The sequence below is a fragment of the Ovis canadensis genome, chromosome 1, assembly GCF_042477335.2.
Source record: "Ovis canadensis isolate MfBH-ARS-UI-01 breed Bighorn chromosome 1, ARS-UI_OviCan_v2, whole genome shotgun sequence".
Lineage (NCBI taxonomy): Eukaryota > Metazoa > Chordata > Mammalia > Artiodactyla > Bovidae > Ovis > Ovis canadensis.
Window position 1 is genome coordinate 200,737,223 of NC_091245.1, and position 20,527 is coordinate 200,757,749.

General features: G+C 38.1%; 1 protein-coding gene across 9 annotated transcripts in view; it reads right to left on the bottom strand.

Annotated features, from left to right (window-relative positions):
* The window catches only part of TP63 (tumor protein p63), a 266,002-nt gene that overhangs the window by 82,561 nt on the left and 162,914 nt on the right, over positions 1-20,527 (bottom strand). For all 9 annotated transcript variants that reach the window (XM_069557885.1, XM_069557876.1, XM_069557868.1 and 6 more), the window contains one exon: positions 10,533-10,787. In XM_069557885.1, the coding sequence (XP_069413986.1) occupies positions 10,533-10,787 (255 nt within the window). The remainder of the gene's footprint in view (positions 1-10,532; positions 10,788-20,527) is intronic.

The window sequence follows — 20,527 nt, forward strand, 5'->3', positions numbered from 1 at the left end:
ATATCAGTTTTAGATAAGTCAAGTTTATAAAAGTAATTGTTAGGATTTTATAAGTAAACGATATAGATATATCAAGGCATACAAGATACTTAAGCAAATTTTATAGAACTATGACAATCATTTTGCTATTTTAAACAATTATCATAGCTTATAGGATTTTGCTTTTATGACATACAGTTAATCGTATCTATGACTTACTTGATGACAATTCTTTTGTCAGAAATGTAATTCATAATTATAAAGTTGCTCTTACAGGAAAATGAAATTTGCTTTTCCAAGAATACAGAGTCGTAAAACAAAAAGAGAGGCAATTTATACCATTTAAAGTTAGGACTCTCAATTCATAAATATGAAAATCTCAAATTAAAACACAAAGTAGAAGGAACAAGAAAGTAAAGGGGGAGAGAGAAGGAAGGAATATCTTTGAAGCCAAATTACAATTTTTGCAAATTAACTCCTTTGTTACTCAGCAAGAGTGAAATGTTTGTATTTAAATAAATATGTGTATTTCTTTTTGCATTTTTAAGAAAAAGAGTAAAGTTTTTTCCTAAGGATCTAGTAAAAATGTTGCTGTTGTTGTTCAGTTGCTAAGTCATATCCAACTTTGTGACCTGATGGACTGCAGTTAAAATGATCACAATTTAAAACTCTGTTACTGGAGCTTCCCTGATGGCTCAGTGGTAAAGAATCTGTCTGCCAATGCATGAGACACAGGTTCAGTGTCTGGGTCAGGAAGACTCCACATGCCATGGCGCAGCTAAGGCTGTGAGCCACAACTACGGAGCCCATGTGCTGCAAGTACTGCAGCCCACGTGCCCTAGAGCCAGCGCTCTGCAACAGAGAAGCCTCTGCAGTGAGAAGCCCAGACACCACAGCTAGAGGCTGGCCCCCACCAGAGAGGAGTCCCGCCTCCCACCATGAGAGCAAAGCCCATGCTGCCACGAAGACCCACTTCAGCCAAAAATGTATAAATTAATAATACCCATAAACACTTAAAAAAATAAATAAACTCTGTTACTAGTTTGCAGAAATATTACCAATAAAGTACTGAGACTCTTTAGAAAAATAGCATCTGATTAACAATTATAAGATCTAATTAAATAGGCTTTAAGAAGAAGTTATTTTACATTAGAAAAAAAATAACACTTATGCAAACATATATATTCATCCTACATTTATTTCTAGGGACTTGTAGACCTATATTGCTTCATTTCAGCTCTGTTTATAAATAGAAAATCTCAAAAAACTGCCTGAATTACAAGCATGGATATGTACTATTCACACAGATAAATCTAAAAACAAAAATGCAGATAATAATGTATTGTGTCTTCTGAGCTTCATTTCTCAGGTTCCCAAAGCACTTAGTAAACTTTAATTAAGCCTCCCAGCAATCCTAGCAAGTAAATGTTACAATATGCATTCACAGATGAGCAGAGGCAGAGTCACTTGCCCCATGATCACACAGCTTGTCAGTGCCCACTCTTGTCCTTCTGAGTTCTGTGTTCTACTCAATGAACCACACTCTTCAGGAGTCTGTCAAATGACATCTCAAATTCAAATGAGGATTCTTATGTTAAGCAATTATTATTCTTTCTATGTAATACAACTTCGAAACTACTCCAAGGAAAAACAAAAAGTCTTTTTAAATGGTGTCTTCATATTATTCATTCTATTTTCCACAATATTTAGTCCAGATGATACTGGTAAAACAGCATAAAGAGTAAAACCAAAATTGCAAACTCAGTGAGTAACCCACAAAAAAACACCTGTTTGACGTATTTGACAATGCAGAATTACTTCTACATAAAACAATTAGAAGTTACATTCCAAATCTTCAGACCCTTCTAATACAATGACAAGGCGACAAATTACAGTTTTGTTATTTACACTAAGAAATCATGAGCCTTCATTATTAGATTCAAACTCAAATGAGAAGGCTGATTCTATTTGTAAAGTGAGATTCCCTCTCTAATCTACCTCACAGTAAATTAGGTTCTACGGTCTCTGGCTACTCCCAGTTTCCTTTAAATTTCAGCTGAGGGGAGCCTGATGACAGGGTCATAATCTTTATTAAAAACCAGAGAGAGAGAGGGCAGTTAAGATCAGTCCCTTGAGGCCCCTGTGTGCCTAATTACAGGACCCCTTGCTCCAAAAACCACTGCATGTCTACAAAAGATCTGCAGGGCTTCAAAGAGTCTAAGATTCCTCTTTCTGTTCTGCAATAAACTTTAATCTCAAAAAAATTAGAAGCTGTTGGGGAGAAAGTTATGTCATTTCACATCTCCTTGCTCCAGTGACCTTACAGATATACAAATTGCTGTTGATATAAAACCATGAGGGTTTATTCCACATGCAGTTGCTTTTACTCATGAAAAGACAGCTGACAGCTAAATACCTTTCATGAGAAAAATACATCTGCCCTTCTCCACCAGAGAGGGTGGAGACTGTTACAAGACTTGATCACTCTATGGAAATGGTTAATATCAGGGAATGCAAACAGAAGAAGGTGTAAAGCTCACATATGGGAAGACACCAAGCGCAATACATGGCACTCATCCTTCAGGGCTGACTTGAGGATATTTCTGTCCATTTGAATGATATATTGCATTTTTCTTGAGCCATTAAAGAATACTATGACATCATTATCTGACTATATCTCAATTTCCCAGTAATTTTTGTCCTGGCACACTCTCTATGTGTTAATTACAAATCAGTCATCAGTTAGTGAACTGAGAAAACTGATTTGAAGCCCTTTCAATCTCATTACACTTCTCTGAATGCAGCTTTGGCCGATTTTAGAGAGTTAAGTTATAGAGTCCCATAAACTCTCTAAGGATTAAAACAAAGCAAATATGAGTCTTTCTTTACACCAAGGATCCAATGCTGCATATTGTTATATTTTTGTAAAACAAAATTTGATAGGAATGTGAAGGTAGCAAGGTCACTTACTGTAAGAAAACAAACTGAGGAAAGATCCACTTTGACAATGCGCTGCTTAGTTAATTGCAAGGCAGTGATTAATCTATGACTTTTGTAAAGAATAGAGAATTATTATTTCTGAACAGAATGCATTCACTAGTAACTTTTCCCTTTGATGCTTGCTCTAGTTTCCAGTTTTTTCATTTACACTTTAAGTAATTGTCTCTTGTCACTGCTACATACATCGCAAAGATGGTCTTCAGTCTGACTACTGTTTCGTTTGGTCTGTGGTTTTCACAACTTTTTTTTTTTTTTAATGAATGCTATCTTTTAAAGATATGGAGATATCACATGAGAATCAAGGTTTCTACATGCTCTTGAAAAATTCCATCTTTTAACTTCAGGTTTACCTTCCCCCATGACACCATGTTGGAGTCGCAAAGCAAATGCCCTTGTGGACAAGGTATGCAAGCTCACTTTGACACGAAGCCCATCCTTACCATTTGACTTGTTTAGGCTACTCTCTAGTCTCCCAAATATCTGAGTTTTCCACCTCCAAGTTAGCTTATTAGTCAAAATGAATTTTTTTTTTAGAAAAATTATCCTTATGATCTGATCCCTGTTCTTGATGGAAATTTCTATGGTAATTTATTTCTATCACAATCTTCCTCATAATAATCCACCCTTCCAGGAAATCAAAGCTATAGTGAAAAAACAAAAGATCAAGTGGCTGATTACCAAACCTACTACTATGAATGATGACATAAATGAAGGAGGAGGAGAAGGAAGAAAAGGAAGGTGGGGAGGAAGGGAAGCATGGAGGAGCAGGAAGAAGAGCAGGACAAGGGATAAAAAGGAAAAAAAAAGGGAGGGGGAGCTACTGCTATTCTTTTTGTAGTAGAAAAATAAAGGCAAGTTTTATTTCAATTTAATGCTTCTTTTTAATCATTGGTCAGTTCTTGTAATATTAGACTTAATAAATAAATATCAAAATTTTCCCTTTAAAGAGAATCTCTACAGTGCATTCAGGAAATCACTCAAGCATAACATGCCAAGGCCCTAAACATCACATGAGGTGAAACTGGCTTATCATGAATACATTAACCTAGAGTTAATTTAAATAAGTTAGGGCAAACTTGCTGACTAAGTTATTCTGCTCTGGACCTGGAGACAACACCCCTACACAAGGGCTTACAATGGAAATTCACTTTAAAGTGCAAAACCTGGAGTTAAGTAAGTAACATGAACCATCCCCAAGAATCTCTAAGCCCTTTATTTAGGATATTCTTCCTTAATACTCTGTGAACTAAGAAATAGCTTGGATAACAGGCAACAATACTCAATGTTATTATTTTCTTTATTATGGGAGGGGCATAAAATGACACTCCTTTATGTATCTCTGGAGATTTATAGGACAGCCCTGGCAAGAAGTGAAAATAACTTGTGATTAACAAATGTACCACTGGCAGGAGCCAAGTCTACTGACTTCTGTTCCTCAGCAATGAAATCTGACAGCTACTCGGTTAAGAAGAGCCCCCGTTAAGGCTCAAGCATTGATGAGAGAAGTGTTTCCTTTCGACAAGGAAGCTGATAAATCATATTCATCATGGAAAAGTTTGTCTGTACATCATGTCCTTTGATGGGCTATTCTTAAGAGCCCCAAGATTCCAGAAGGCCATGCAATGGGCTGGCTTGCATTAGATTTCTGCAGAGCTGGCAGCCTTCTTCTGGAAGTCTTACATTACAGGTAACCCGATGACAGGCAGGATGGGCCACAGGCATGCATCTCAGCTCGCCTGTGGAGGAGCCAAGGGGAGCAAGCTTGCGAGACCGATAGGCTGGGATCAATGAAACTCTCTTGGGGAACTGGATGTTCCCCTTTCAAATGTCACCTCCCTAATCTCTCCACTTGCTCAAGTTATATTCTTCAAAGGTCTGAACACAACATGAGGCTGGCATGATTAGGAAAGTCAAAGAAGAGGGCCTTCTAAACCATGGGTGGAAGAAAAGGCATCGAATTCATGAACAGTGAACAATCAAGGTCAGAATGAAGGGACGCTGTTCAGAACATAGTCATTTCCTTTGGCCATGGGGAGAAAATAAAGTTTCTTTTTTTAAATTTATTAAGGGGTCTGCTGTATGCTGAATATGACTCTGAGCACTAGGTCAAGGTGCCTGTTCTATGAGACCTTCATATCTATGGAAGGAAAAAGTCACCAGAGCAAAAGGGATGTATGTCCAAAGGCCAGAGCCATTATCTCAGACTGAGTATAACAGAAAAACACTAATCTGAGGATTTTCCCAGTATTTGCATGCAGATAATACTGTGTGTCACGGGTTGTGAGAAAAAATAGCTCTCAAGATGAATACAGGTCAAGACAGATTGATATTCACACAAAAAAGTCTTGTCCTTGGAGTCCAGCAAAAGAAAGCATTTTACTCCCAGAAGTGATGTACGTAGCAGTCCTCTCAAAGCTCTAGTAGGTGCCATAGAAAACTCATCTTTTCCTTACTCTCAACTCCAAAAGCATTCCAGATTCATTTCAATGACCAGGGAGTATTTTGTCAAGTGAATATGACATAATTTATAGCATAGCCAGTTCCCCACTGCTGAGCGTGTAGGTTGCCTCCAATACTTTTGGCACAAAAAACCCAGATATTCTTTACTAAAAACAGAGAATTAAAAAAAAAAACAACCAACAACACATCCCCATAAATGAGAAATAAACACTGGAATTCACCAGGTTCTTAAAACTGGAAAAGGTCTTTCTCAGTGAAGGCAAGGAAAGCCTGCATCTGCTTGGACAGACAGGAAGGTTGCATGGCCAGCCTGCAGCATAGCAGCCAGCATATGGGAGAGACTGATACCACCCTATGCCATTTAGTTATGTATTTGATTGGTGGATAATATCACAGTCCCATGGGGCTGCAGTATGCATGTTAACAGCCCAAAAGCACTAGGAAAAATAAAAAAAATAGAAGATAGTTTTCTTTGAATTCTCTCAAATTACTACTTATGGCCCAAGTGAACCCTCAATAAAATTAATAAACTCATGAAGCAAAGAGATTCAAGTTCAGACTCAGTAAATGCATTTGTGTCTATAACTAGCCAGTGCCTTTACACATGCCACATAATCCTCACGATAAAGAAAATAGAAGGAAGGTATGAGCATCCCCATTTGCAGGTGGTACAGTCAGGTTTAAAGAAATTGAACTCTTTGAGCAGGTCCTAAATGCTGCTAGTAAATTTCAGGGTTGAATTCTGCACATAAGTTTCTTTCTATTTCCAAATTACCATACTGACAACTGGCCTATGACTGATGAGTCTTAGCTATAACGCTAGACCAGCACTTCATTATATTAAATGGTAGGCCTCTATCAGAAAGTAGTAATTACATTGTAGAAATAACAAAGTTTGAAATTAAGTCCTAAATTCCATGTTGGTTTGGGTGTGACTACGTGTGAGTGTGTGTGTGTGTGTGTGTGTAAGAGAGAATATGGAAAATGTCATTGTTCTTCACTTTATTTCACTGGAAAAATTTTAAAATAGAAACCACATTTTCATGGAATTGGAAACACACTCATATTCATTATTGGGAACAGAAAAAGCAAAAGAAATATGCATATATACTTTAAAAATATTAATTATATTTTGGCAGTGAGTCTGAGTAAAGCCAGAAATTATAAGAGAAAACAACACAAAAGGATGAAAAGTGAAAAAATGGTAGAAACAAGATTTTTATTAAAGAATTACCAGACAACGATGTGGTAAGTGTGACCCTTCCTAATGACAGCTGCTTCTGCTGCTTCCAGTTTGTGGGCAGTTTTTAAAGTTTGGTGTTTTATTTTGAAAGACTGCTTTAAAATGAGCAGATGCCTAAGAAATAGATGTTGTATATAATGTGGCATAAAAAAATGTCCTTTGTTAGGTGGTTTCACTCCATACTACACAGGGCCTGCTAGTGCTTGTACGTCCCTGATTCTGTCAGTAAAGAGAAAGGCAGTCTAAATAGGATGGTAAGTAAGTAAGTAAGTGGTCACTCAGTCGTGCCTGACTCTGCCACCCCATGGACTGCAGCCTACCAGGCTCCTGTGTCCATGAGATTTTCCAGGTAAGTATACTAGAGTGGGTTGCCATTTTCCTCTCCAGGGGATCTTCCTGACCCAGGGATCAAACCTGGGTCTCCTGTACTCCAGGCAGATTCTTTACCAACTAAGCGACAAGGGAATCCCAAATAGGATGGTAGAAATACTTGAACTGGGAGAGAAGCCAGCCTGGGTTCCTCTATCTCCTGGGCTGGTGATGAACCAAGTAACCTATACTTCTTGAAGTTTCCTCACTTCTAAAACTGGGGATAACAGCCTTGGTTCTGAGGTTCCACCTGAGACAAATGTATGAGAGAACACTTTAAAATGCACATCAGTGTGAGGATATACAATTTGGCTCAAAGATTTAGATGCTCCTAATGTATAAGATACTGGTGTCCATGGCTAAGAATTACATGTTTTTAGGTGATCTCAGCAGTTACTCAAACAAGAGTTTAAATGAGCTGGATTTAGAAGAAATGTAGCTGGGCCTAAAAGAAATCTAATTGTGAACAAGAAAGAACACTAATACAAATGTAAGTGCCAAGTGCTATATTAGTAGGTGGAATAGACATCTAATTCAATTTTATTCTGTAATACGTACAACATAGACTGCAGACAACTGAACATAAATCTTAGAAAGGCAAACCAGCTTAACCAAGGTCACTTATTGAAATGAAGTGAAGTGAAGTTGCTCAGTCATGTCCGACTCTTTGCGAGCCCATGGACTGTAGCCAACTGGGCTCCTCTGTCCATGGAATTTTCTAGGCAAGAATACTGGAGTGGGTTGCGATTTCCTTCTCTAGGGGAACTTCCCGACCCAGGGATCGAACCTGGGTCTTCCGCATTGTAGGCAGAAGCTTTACCATCTGAGCCACAAGGTCACTTATTAATGGCAGGCAAAAACTTGATTAGAAGCCAAGTTCTTTTGGAACTTCCCTGGTGATCCAATGGCTAAGACTGTGCTCCCAGTGCAGGGGACTTTAAGCTTGAACTCGGGTCAGGGAACTAGATCCCACACGTCACGTGCCTAGTTATTTGTCTGACTAGGCACAAGCAAATAAATGATTCTTTTTTTTTTTTTTTTTTTAAGAAAAAGAACCTAAGTTCTTCTAAAACCTTTCTATGTTGATGATGAATACTATCTCACCTAAGGAAAGGGAGTACTTTTCACCATATGCACCCTCTTCAGAGGCACAGACTGAATTCTAGAAAGATGAAGTGACTTGGCTAAGGTCATGAGGATGATCACGGTGAGAATCCAGGTTCTCTGGCTCCCAAGAGATGCTCTTTCACCACAGTGCCTACCCCTTTTGTAGGGTTCTGATACCACTGCTGCCACGTGTAATGAACTTTTACCATGTACTCTATAAAACATTTTCTTTGCTGTTTAACCCTCCGCTTATGTAAACACGCCTAACCTTTTTTATTGAGACACTGTACTTTTCTGAGAGAGGGGCTTTGATGGAAGATGGTTCAGAACTGTGCTAAAACTGAAAGAAAAAAAAAAAGCCTTAAGATTTCTGTATGAGAAGGTGGGAGGGAAAAATGAGGAAGAAAGATTAATTTAACATTGTAGTTGCATCACGCTCCATCCCCACTCCATGCCCCATCCCCATGCTCCACCCAGCCTAAGCTACTTTGGAAGGGCAGTGATTCTTCATTTAGTGGCATCAAATATGCCCATCGTCGCTCAGATGCACTCACTCCTACTAGAGTGGAGCTCTGCATGAGCATGCTAGATGAGCAATAGTAAGCTTTGAAGATCAGTGATTGTAAACATCCACTTAGTGACCCCTATTCGGAAACATATCAGGGCTCCATTTATAAAATGGCTGTTCTAGTGGCAAAATATTACTTAGATCAATCAACCAATCTATCCTTAAGGCCTATGGACTTAAGTTTATTCACCGGGAGTGTCCACCTTCATGAATATTAATATAAAAGAGACTACACAGTATGACAACTGACTGAAAAATCACACACTGAAGAGAGATCCAGTTTTAAGCTAATACTTCTGTTATGGTTGAAATAGGAGCTATGACAGAACAACTTCTCAAACCATGAAAGAAAAGCACTGTTATAAATTCTTAGACAAGTTTGGAACATCCTGATATGAAACTGTAGAAAAAGAAAGCAAGCACATAATCTGGGGGGCGGGGGAGGGAGTAGATGAGGTGGCGGTGACAGAATCCAAAATAGGACCAGCTATACAAAAGCCTCTGTGACTTTAGGGATGTCACTGAAACCCCACTTTCTTTCAGTTTTCCTTAGTAAAGTGGGAGTTGTGAAAAATACCCCACTGAGTTCACAAAGAAGTGAGGTCAAGATGGGGGAATGTAAGTGAAATTATGCTGGAATTTAGTGTTATTAATGCAGATTGGTTTATAAACTCTGTACTACTGGAGTAAAGCCTCAATACTGTGGCATACAAAGAAGAAACGCTTTCCAAACAAAACTATTTGCCAAACAGGAAATAATGTGTTAAAACAATTTGAAAGCTACTTCTCCACGAGAGGATGCCATGTGAAAGATTTTTATAATCCAGGCAAAAGTTAACTTCTTTGACAAATGTGTGCCACTTTGGTCTTGGGCATTCTTTGATCAACCATTTAAAACCAGACTTATAGGTCTCCTCCCTTATAGTTGAGCTTTATTCATGTTATAATAAATTATCAAATCAACTCTAAAATAGAATAAACATTCTTACAGCTTTATAATTTTTTCTTAGGCTGCCAAATCTCTTTTATAAATATTTCCGTCAGTAGGTAGGATTTTTTTTTTTTACTTTACAATACTGTATTGGTTTTGCCATACATCGACATGAATCCACCATGGGTGTACATGAGTTCCCAATCCTGAACCCCCCTCCCACCTCTCTCCCCATATCATCTCTCTGGGTCATCCCAATTATCAATGTTTCCTTTTTTTTTTTTAGCAAAGTTATGTTTTTTCCAACATTTTTAATCAGAATCTCTTTGAACCTATTTCAGGCTTCTGATGTGTAGTTCTTGAGGCTTTTTTTTGGGGGGGGGTACATGCTTCTAAATGCAATAAATAAATGTGTATCAATAAAGTATGAGTCATGTTAAGAGAACTTACATGTATGAACAAATTTAGGCTTTCCTTAATAAATAGGAACTAGCCTACATTCCGCAGACTGCAAACACATATATCCTAGGATTACATTTCCCATCCATGTAATGCTTTACATATTTCCAAAAAAGTTCACACAAAAGGTGAGGCAGGCAAGAACACATCAGCTAGAATTACTGGAACACAGGCCTTTGGTTTCCAGATCAGGTCTGTTCCTACTAAATGGTACTTTTTCTCTTTCTGGTTCAGTGTGGAATATTCCAAACCAAAATATCTTTAGAGGACAGGGAGAACATTTCCACCATTCAATATGGAGTTCTAAGCTTTGAGGGAGGAAAGCTTTGATGGAGGAGAGCCTTGGGGGGTGACAGAGAAATCCCACATACCTGGGGGGGTCAGGTTCAAGGGCACAGGGGCACCCGTACTCTTACCGTCCATGTCGCAGACTTGGCGGTGCTTGACTGCTGGAAGGACACATCGAAGCTGTGTGGGCCCGGGTAGTCGGTGTTGGAGGGGATGGCGGGTGACGGTGAGAGGGCGTCGAAGGTGGAGCTGGGCTGTGCGTAAGGCGAGGGCGCCGTGACGCTGTTCTGCGCGTGGTCTGTGTTGTAGGGGCTAGTGGACGAGGAGCCGTTCTGGATCTGCTGGTCCATGCTGTTCAGGAGCCCCAGGTTCGTGTATTGTGGCTGCAGGACACCCAGAAACCCCCATGTTAGCCATTTAAGCTGCAGATTGTTGCTTCTCAAAAGGCATCTTTTGGTGCATGCCTTCCACAGAGATCAGCCTCAGATTTGCTGCACTTTACACTCAAAGGAAAATGACTAATTAGTGATGCATAGTTCAAAACACCAAGAGAAGTGCTAGGCATGTGGGTATGTTTTGTGAAGACCTGCACAGATCACACAGCTTCATGGGTAGCCTTTGAAAACTGAGTCTCCCCAAGAGCATCTGAAAGTAGATAATGTGCTTATTTGCAAACTGGGCAAAAAACATCACTGTTCAGTAGCTGCTTATGAATTTCTTAAAACAAATGAATACCACCTGCTATTTTTTTCTTCTTCTGTCTTGGTAGTAAGGATGAAAAAGACCACTAGATACACGTCCTCTAGAGAAGATTTAAAGTCAACTTGTCTACTGAGCAAAATGGTTGTCCTCCAGATTTTCTTCACGTTTTATTCTAAATTCTGTCTCAGGGTACCAACTTGCCCCCCAAAACTGGGTTCATGAAAACTGGAGGGGAAGGAGTAGCAATGTGAGAAAGAAGCAACTATGTATTTTATTTTTTTCTAAAAATACTTAAGTAAATCTCTTTATTCACGAATATGCAAAATTGTGATTTTTAAGCTTTGTCATATGTATCGGCAATTTAAAAACCTCATCAGATTTACCTTAAGTTATATGGCATGTATATTTATTCACTCAAAACAATAACTTTTAGGAATTAGTGTAAATTATTTGAAAGGAGAGACCACATGTGCAATTTATTTATTTTTAACTTTTTATTTTGTATTGAGGTATTGGCAATTAACAGTGTGTGATTGTTTCAAGTTAACAGTGAAGCGACTCAGCCACACATATTCAAGTATCCCTTCTCCTCCAAACTCCCCTCCTATCCAGGCTAGAAAGGCAGCTATATATTTTAAAAAGTAACATGATACCATCCAAACAGCCTAATTTTCCATCTGTTCTTTCATTTTCTTTGTAGTAGTTTATTTTCTAAAGCAGAACATGTGTAAGAGAAATATCATCCAGTTATGGTTAAAATTCTATATTTTGTAATTCAGAAGTACATTAGTTCATACAGTTTCTCTGCCAGAAATTTTATTTCTTCTAGGAAAATCAGCACTGAGTAGATAATTCAATAAGATGTTTACTGAAGTAATGATTTAACTTCCATTTCATTGACAAAAATAATCTTTACTGTATTACTATCAGAAAGGGGAAGTGAATTGCTCAAACATTGGCTAATAAGCCAAGAGTAGTTATTTTGAAACCAAAATCTGATTCTGAGTCTACACCATCACACCTGTCAGACTGATCAGATAATTCAAGTCATTCCCGAGTTAAACTGAACACATTTCTAGAAGCGGCCACCAGCTTGTGTGCTGTTTTCCCTTTGTGAAAACTTCTGACACAGGGAATCCTCATTGTTTCTTCAATTCAGTGATAGGAAAACAAATCAGAAGCAAAGAGAAGGCAGTCCTGTTGGTACACATTTTATAAAGAAAATGAGGAGTTTGGCTCTTCAAGTGAAATATAACCAAGAGTTGCAGGAAAAGTCAAATTAAAGAGAACACAAACTTGTAAAGAAATTGATGCTTGAAAACAATTCAACTTAAGTGTAAGGAAGTTATTTTACTAAACTTTAAGTATTTCAGATGGGGAGGAGAAGGACTCTGCCATTCCATTCAGTCCAGAGAGCATCTGTCTAAATGTTAACAGTCGCATGCCCATTCCATTACATTTATACATTCGCATTCCCCTGCCGAATGCCATGTCCCCATTTGCTCTTCAGATAACTATTAATCTCTTTACACTTATCCCCCTGCTGACAAGAGCAGCTGTTCGTCTCGCCTCTGCTCTCCTCTGACTTCCACAGCTCCCTCCTCGCCTCCTTCTTCACCTTTCCCCCTTGACAGGTGAGGCAGACTGCAGGTGAGACAGCTGTGAGAGAAAAATACTAAAACCTGAGGCCCTGATGAAGGTGTCCACAACCCTGGCTGAATTAAAGCTCTTAGGTGTCCAAGCCTGGGGGAATGGTCTGGGAAGGGGATTGAAAAGAAATTATTTGTGTTCAAGTGAGGGGTCAGTATACAAAGCACTCCTGAGCGTCCTGTAGGAATCAGATAATGCTCCCAGAGGCACGTGCTTCCCTCAAGCAGTACAATTAGGGAGGCAGTCGGCCCTGACAAAAGGGACAAAGAAATTCACTGAGCACTTTCTCACAGGCAGTAAAAAAGCCTGTTAGGTCAATCCTGTCCTCCTCCTCCTAGCTACACAGAATGGAACTTCAGCTAATTGTGGGCTTGGAGAAGAACAAAGGAACATGGCCCTTTGAATTTTTTTTTCCAATAAATATAAAGAGAAAAGTTTGGGACCCAGCTTTAAAAGCCAGTGAGTAAACACTCAGTGTTGCTTGAAGGACTTAAGAGAGATGGAAACTCCATTTACCTCAGAGGTACAAAGAAGACCTTTCTGGGACAGCGGTGAGACTGAACGTATTGGGTGGCACTAAAGAAGCAGAAAATGTATTGCAAGTCATTAACAGGTGATGGCTGTGCTTTTACCTGCCATAATTTTTAATCCCATACAGTTTGGGTGAAATATTTTACTTCACAACAATAGGATTTGCTTCCAATCCTGACTCGTCAATTTATATAGTATAGAGCTAGATTTCTCAGGTTTGAGCAAAGAGCTGCTAACTATTTAATATAAAAATGGAAAAACATATTTCAGTTTAAGCTTTCCTCAAATTTTACTTTAAAGAAACAAAAGCTAAATAGTATACTCATTTGTCTTTTTTAAAAAAAAAAGAGTGTAAAACCAATATCATCTTTGTATTAACTAGTCTGAAACACATACAACAAACCCACCAAAGTAAGAACAGTATGATTAGAAATTTTCTTGGGGGGGAAAAAAAAAGGAAATTTTCTTAGAGACTTTTCATGGCTTTACTAAAAATTTATGTCATAAACTTGCCATAGGAAATAGTACTTTGGAAGTTAATTTAAAAAGCATTTAGTTAACAAAAACAAAGGGCTCTTATTTGCTTATTTCTTTGATTTGAAGAGAGTGGACATGTTGGTAAAGTACAATTAGAGGCAGAGGGCAGACCAATATAGCCACGAACAAGTGTTAGGTAGGCAGAACCAGCAGAAATTCATACGGCCCATTGCAAAATGAACACTCAGGGCCTATTGTTCATAAATTATTAAGAGTTTCAAAATCATGACAGCAGAGCATTAAACAAAGCACAGGGCCCTTTCATGACTACACATTTTGGAGCCTATGAAGTTACTCTGTGCCAGGTTAATGTGAATAATATTTATTTCATATTTTCCACCAAGTGAAGCTGGCAGGGTGAAGGAAACAGTACCTGGACCCTTTGTTTATCGTTTGTAATTTCATAAAAGATGGGAGAGATTTGTGTTATGCTGGGATGCTAATGAGATGCCAATTTACAACGCCAGCAGCAGCAAAGTAGTATCAAACACTCATATGAATAACAAAATGTGCCCTGAAGGAACTCTGTGGGGTCCCCTTGTCCCATGTGTTTCTTATGTAACAAAGTTAGTACATTTGGAATGTACTAGGAAGTAGATTGTCCCTTTCTAACCACAAGGTATATTGATGTGGGAATAACCTTAACATACTTAATAGACACTCAGTGAATGAATGAACAATGTTATGTATCTACTGTATCATGTCTGGAAGAAGAGACAAACTTCTTTCCACAAAATTTTTGTCACTCAGTTGTGTCTGATCCCATGGACTGTAGCCCACCAGGCTCCCTTGTCCATGGGATTTCTGGGCAAGAATACTGGAGTGGGTTGCCATTTCCTCTTCCAGGGGATCTTTCCTATCCAGGGATCAAACCCACATCTCCTGAGTCTCCATCATTGGCAGGTGAATTCCTTATCTCCGAGTCACCAGGGAAGCCCATGTCTGAAACAGGATATGATCTTCTTTCCAAAAAATATAAAAGATGAAAATGAACATAATTTGATATCTATTATAAACCTGGTAAAGTAAAACAATGGATTTTTTTTAAACTCAAAGAGATGCTTTAATTCCTATAAAAATAACTTTGAAAGTGAAGATACTGCGTGGACTCTAGAAAATTACCAGCATCTGTAGCTTTAGTGTATTCAGTTTCATCGCAAGCTAGCTGATCTGCCCTTAGAGAGGATAAAACACACCCTGATGACAGAAAGCTCAATAGTCTGGTTAATCACAGAACACCTTGGAGGTGTTCTAGAACATGAAGCCGGTATGGCAAGTGTAGGGACACCCAGAGGCTGAATCTCAAACTGCCTGCTCTCACCAGTAGGAAAGAGCAAGTAAAGCTGCCATTCCCAAATATGGAAAGAGTATAAAGGTATACTCATTTTTTTAATCTCTTCTGTAAGTTATTTTGGATTCTCATAGTCATCTATGGACTCTGATTTATTTCTTCAGTTTGGATGATTAGAATTAAAATAACAATAAAGATGAGATATTTCTCCTGACTTGTCATCATTTTAAAAGTGTTCTGTAAAGGCAATCCCTTTAGTTTCACTTCATTTTTATTTCCTGGATTGCATTGTTTGATGATCTTATATTCTAAATATATTGTGAGCCTGAAATTTCTTCTCATCAGCTCAGTAGTAATATATATCAGTATATATCACTGTAAATAAAATTTAATATTGAATGCTTGGGTTTACACTTATTTAAAGTTGACTTTGTAATTACTCTTCTATAAAATAATTTAATATCAAAAAGAAGTCTAATCAAGTCACATGACTGGTGCATCATATCCCATTTCTAAAAATCTCTCTCCTTCAATTTATGTGTAAGAGAAATTTTATAAGTTCTCTGTCCTGCTTTTCATAGATATTACTATCTGTAATAGCTACTTTATGGCAAGATGACAACAACAGTCCATACTAAATGGCAAGTGATTAATAAAAAAAATGGGAATAAGTGCCATGTCAGGCCATAGGAGAGGTAACTTTGGCAACATATAGTCAACTTATTTGCTTCAATTCAAATGGACCTTTGTCACAGGAAACAATAACTTGCCTACATTTCATTTGAAAGAAAGTATAGTTCTTGACTGTTAGAGATGACCAGGGAACTGAACATTCTTCTGCACTCCTTTTTCTCCTAAATGGATCCTAGTAATACGGAAGAACTCTGAACTTAGACTTGGTGACATGGGGTCAAAGTCACAACTGCCACTAATGTGCCATTTACCCCTGAGCAAGGTGGTGGCTCAGACAGTAAAAAATCTGCCTGCAATAAGGGAGACCTGGGTTCGATCCCTGGGTCAGGAAGATTCCCTGGAGAAGGGAATGGCTACCCACTATAGTATTCTTGCCTGGAAAATTCCATGGACACAGGAGCCTGGCAGGCTACAATCCATGGGGTCACAAAGAGTCACATACTACTGAGTAACTAACACTTTCATAAGGTGCTTAAACCAACCTGGACAGTAGTTTCCTATAAAGTAAAATCTAAATAAAATTGAGGAGATTGAACCTGAGGATCAGACATAAGGGTGAACCATTCTAGCATTCTTCTAGGGCTGACTATTCTCATCTACAATACTATTTAAATATAATGCCAAAAGATTGCTTTCAAAAAAAGAGACAACTGGTTTTCATTTTTGTGTGTGTGTGTTTTTTTTTTCTTCTTTCTTTATATAGATTTGCCAGAGCAAGCCTACAAATCCAAATTGTTTCAGGCAGCATATATAGCTTCTTCAGCTAATATAACCTTTCACCTCAGGCTTCATGGAGGTGCTTTTGAACATTCTAAAAACTCTCCTGGGAAAAGAAAACAGTTTTCTTTATGACCCTGGCTTTGCAAAGCATTCATTCGATTATGCTGTAGCAGACAGTACTACATTTTTATCCCCAAATATTGGCAAGATAGTGACTTTTCAACAAGCACTGCCTGAGGGAGAAATACTTGTCATTTTTTTGTTTTCTACCACCTGCCTCACCTCAAAGAATGATGGTTTGTTTCATGCTAGAATTAAACACAATTGATTGAAAGTGCTCCAATTGTCAAGAAGATATTTGTATTTTAATGTCAAATTAAGGCACTATCTTTCCACCTTAAGAATGTACTGAGCATAACATTTTTCTCAAAACTAGGTTTTGTTAAGTAGAGAATATATTTCATTTCTTTCCTCTTCCAAATGGCCCTAGAAAGTAAGTGTTTAGAGGTAAAATATACTCATACCTTATAACAAACAAAATGTAAAAATAAAGGTTTTAAATACATACACCTAGAAAGACTACAAAGAGTTATCAGAATGTTTTCTTTTATAATACAAAGTGTCAAGATTCCTTTGAGGTCCATAACTCAGATTCCATAACTTATGAGAGATTTCCCTAAAAGCTCCAGCCAAGACTGACAAGGGCAGGTGAGACAAAAAAATACAAAGTTGGCTAATCCAGTAGACAACAGTGTCAACAAATATTAGCCATAGTACTTGAAAAGCCAGGAAGTGTGTAATGTAGTGAAGCTAAAATTCAATCCAAATACAGCTAAATTACGCTGTGTAGAGCTCAGTTAAGGAAAAATAAACTTTAAATTCTATTATTTCATTAAGTACTCCCTTTTAGTAATAATGACAAATAAAACTATTATCATGAGCATCCTCAATTCTAAAAGAAACTGAGATCACCATTACATGCCAAAGAAGTATTAGGCTTAGCAGAAAGTATAACTTTAATATTCAATAATTCTTGATCCAGATAATATGGAAAAGTATACAGAGTTTTAGTTTCTTTAAAGTGAACCAGGCGTTATTAACTAAAATCAGATCAAAAATGTGTTTGAGGAAATTTTCAATCTGTGATAATCCATGTCAATAATTTTTTAAGTAGACATGGTAATGCTAAGAAAAGAAAGTACATAGCAATGAAGATCTTAAGTGAAGGTTATACCACCTACAGGGAAAACAAACCATGGTAACTTTAGAAGCTCATCAATAATGTTTTGCTGGTTTTTAAACTGAGTTTACAAAGAAGGCAGTGGCACCCCATTCCAGTACTCTTGCTGGAAAATCCCATGGACGGAGGAGCCTGGTAGGCTGCAGTACATGAGGTCGCTAAGAGTTGGACATGACTGAGTGACTTCACTTTGACTTTTCACTTTCATGCATTGGAGAAGGAAATGGCAACCCACTCCAGTATTCTTGCCTGGAGAATCCCAGGGATGAGGGAGCCTGGTGGGCTGAAATCTATGGGGTCACACAGAGTTGGACATGACTGAAGTAACTTAGCAAAGTGAGTTTAAAATATTTAAAAATAACTTTGGCAATGTGTTTAAACTATTTCAGAAATTATGACTTAAAAACAGGTGATTAAATGTGATTAATGTTTTATCACAGGTGATAGTTTTGCTCACCATGATATGAAATTGATTTCAATAAAATAATGGTGCCCATCAAGATTAAAATGATCTGAACCCTGTATGGTATCCTGACTTTAGTCCTCTGTGAAAAGAATCTTAGGTATTATATTACTATTGACTACAACTACTGCTAGTACTAAATTCTTTCTGAGTCTTACTCTGGTCCTTATAGTGTTTAAGTGCTTTGCATATATTTACTCATTTAATTCTCAGGAGCTATTGGAATTATTATCTCACGTTTCATGCATATTTTATAGATGAGGAAACTGAAGCTCCACAAGAGTAAGTGCTCATGGTAGTAAGTGACAGAACTCAGATTTGAAACCAGAACATCTGGCTTGAGATTTGCCCACTTTCTTAAGTATCCTTAACTTGGAATCACTCAGATTTCTGCCTGGAATCTTTATCTAAGAGTTACATTCAGTGAAAGCATACTTATTTCATATCTAAAGAAAATGCTTTCCACTCATTAACAACAGGATATAAAACCTTAACTATTCGTTTGGAGACCCAGCATCTTGCCTATCACTGGAAATTCCCTGAAGATCTGACCATGTCACTCTCATGCTTGAACATCTTGAACAGGTTTCTAATCTAGAGCCCAAGGCCTCCAATCTCTAAGTGCCTTACACCACACTATCTGAGACCCTCCTTTTTGCTCACTAAAGAATGGCATTCCTTCAGTTTTCAAAAGCAAACTCCTTCAGTCTTCAAGCCTTTTGTAGCTGCAGGCTGCTTCACAACTGGTCTTTCAGCTTCAACGTCATGTCCAAGTTGAAGCCTCTCTGGAGTGCTCAGGTAAGTATTTGTTTCACATTGTCATGGCACAGTAACTTTCCCCTTTACATCATATAATTATAATTGAAATTAATTACTATATAATACTTTTAATGCTGGTCTACTCGGCTAGACAATAACTTATAAGAGATAATACCTGGTTTGTTGAGTGCAGAGTCTCATCTGGAACCATGGCTGAGACATAGGAGATGCACAGGAAATATTTAAGAAATGCAAAAAATTTCAAAATGAAAATCACCTTCAGAAAGTATATTCTATTCTAACCCAATTGTAGCCTAATTAAGGATTGCTTTTTTGTGTTAAAGTAAATGGCTCCAAATCAGTCACCTCTTTACATACCATTGACCTTGAACGTTACAGTGAATCTCCAAATAATCTCAATGACCTTAAGTTTGTGTTTTGATTTGTTCTGCTAGGTGGGAATTGAGCTTTTAACTTTAGCTTTTATGGGAACTAGTAGCAGAATAGCCAGTCCTGTCACTCACAAGGCCATGAGTAATACTTGGTAGCTCACACCTATCTGGGAAGTTTATTAATGACTTCTACTTCCTTGAAACAAATGCATACACATTTTTGTGCCAAGGTGGTAATTCTTACCTGATGGTCTAGATATTATTTCTCAAGCATCTAGGTCAGCAATAAGAATCTAAATCTTTGTGGTAATATAATGATTTACTTCCTATGGATGGAGAAACCACCCAGACACAAGCTTCAAGTAAGATGTTAGTTTCTGGTAGAGAGGCCACAGAATTGGTCCTTCCATCTCTAATTTCCATGACTTTCTGCCCAGTTAGCTAGAATTCAGTTTAGAATAATGCCATAATTAAAGGCTTACAAATGTGTTGGGTGTTTTGAGGAACTGAGATAGTAGTTTATCAGACTTATAAACCATTTCTTGCAAATGGTCTCAATTCATGACTTCATTTTCCAGACTTTTAACACCCCCCAACGTCGGACACAATTGAGCGACTTCACTTTCACTTTTCATTTCATGCATTGGAGAAGGAAATGGCAACCCACTCCAGTGTTCTTGCCTGGAGAATCCTAGGGACGGGGGAGCCTGGTGGGCTGCCGCACAGAGTTGGACACGACTGAAGCGACAGCAGCAGCAGCAGCAACAACATACCCCCACACACACACACACACACACACACCCCAGGTTGAAACATTATCCTCTAGGTGCAATTGGAAAACTAAAGCATGAACTAAGGACCATACCCCTCCATTTTACTATTCTGAAGTGAAGTGAAGTCACTCAGTCATGTCTGACTCTTTGTGACCCTGTGGACTGTAGCCCACCAGGCTCCTCCATCCATGGGATTCTCCAGGCAAGAGTACTGGAGTGGGTTGCCATTTCCTTCTCTAGGGGATCTTTTACTGTTCTATATATGTTCAAATCAGAAACACTGTTTCCAAGTTCTAATCTGCTTTTGCTTGTCAAGTTCTTTGCTGATTGCTACATTTTTGAAAAGACACTAATCTATTCATTTCATTCTAT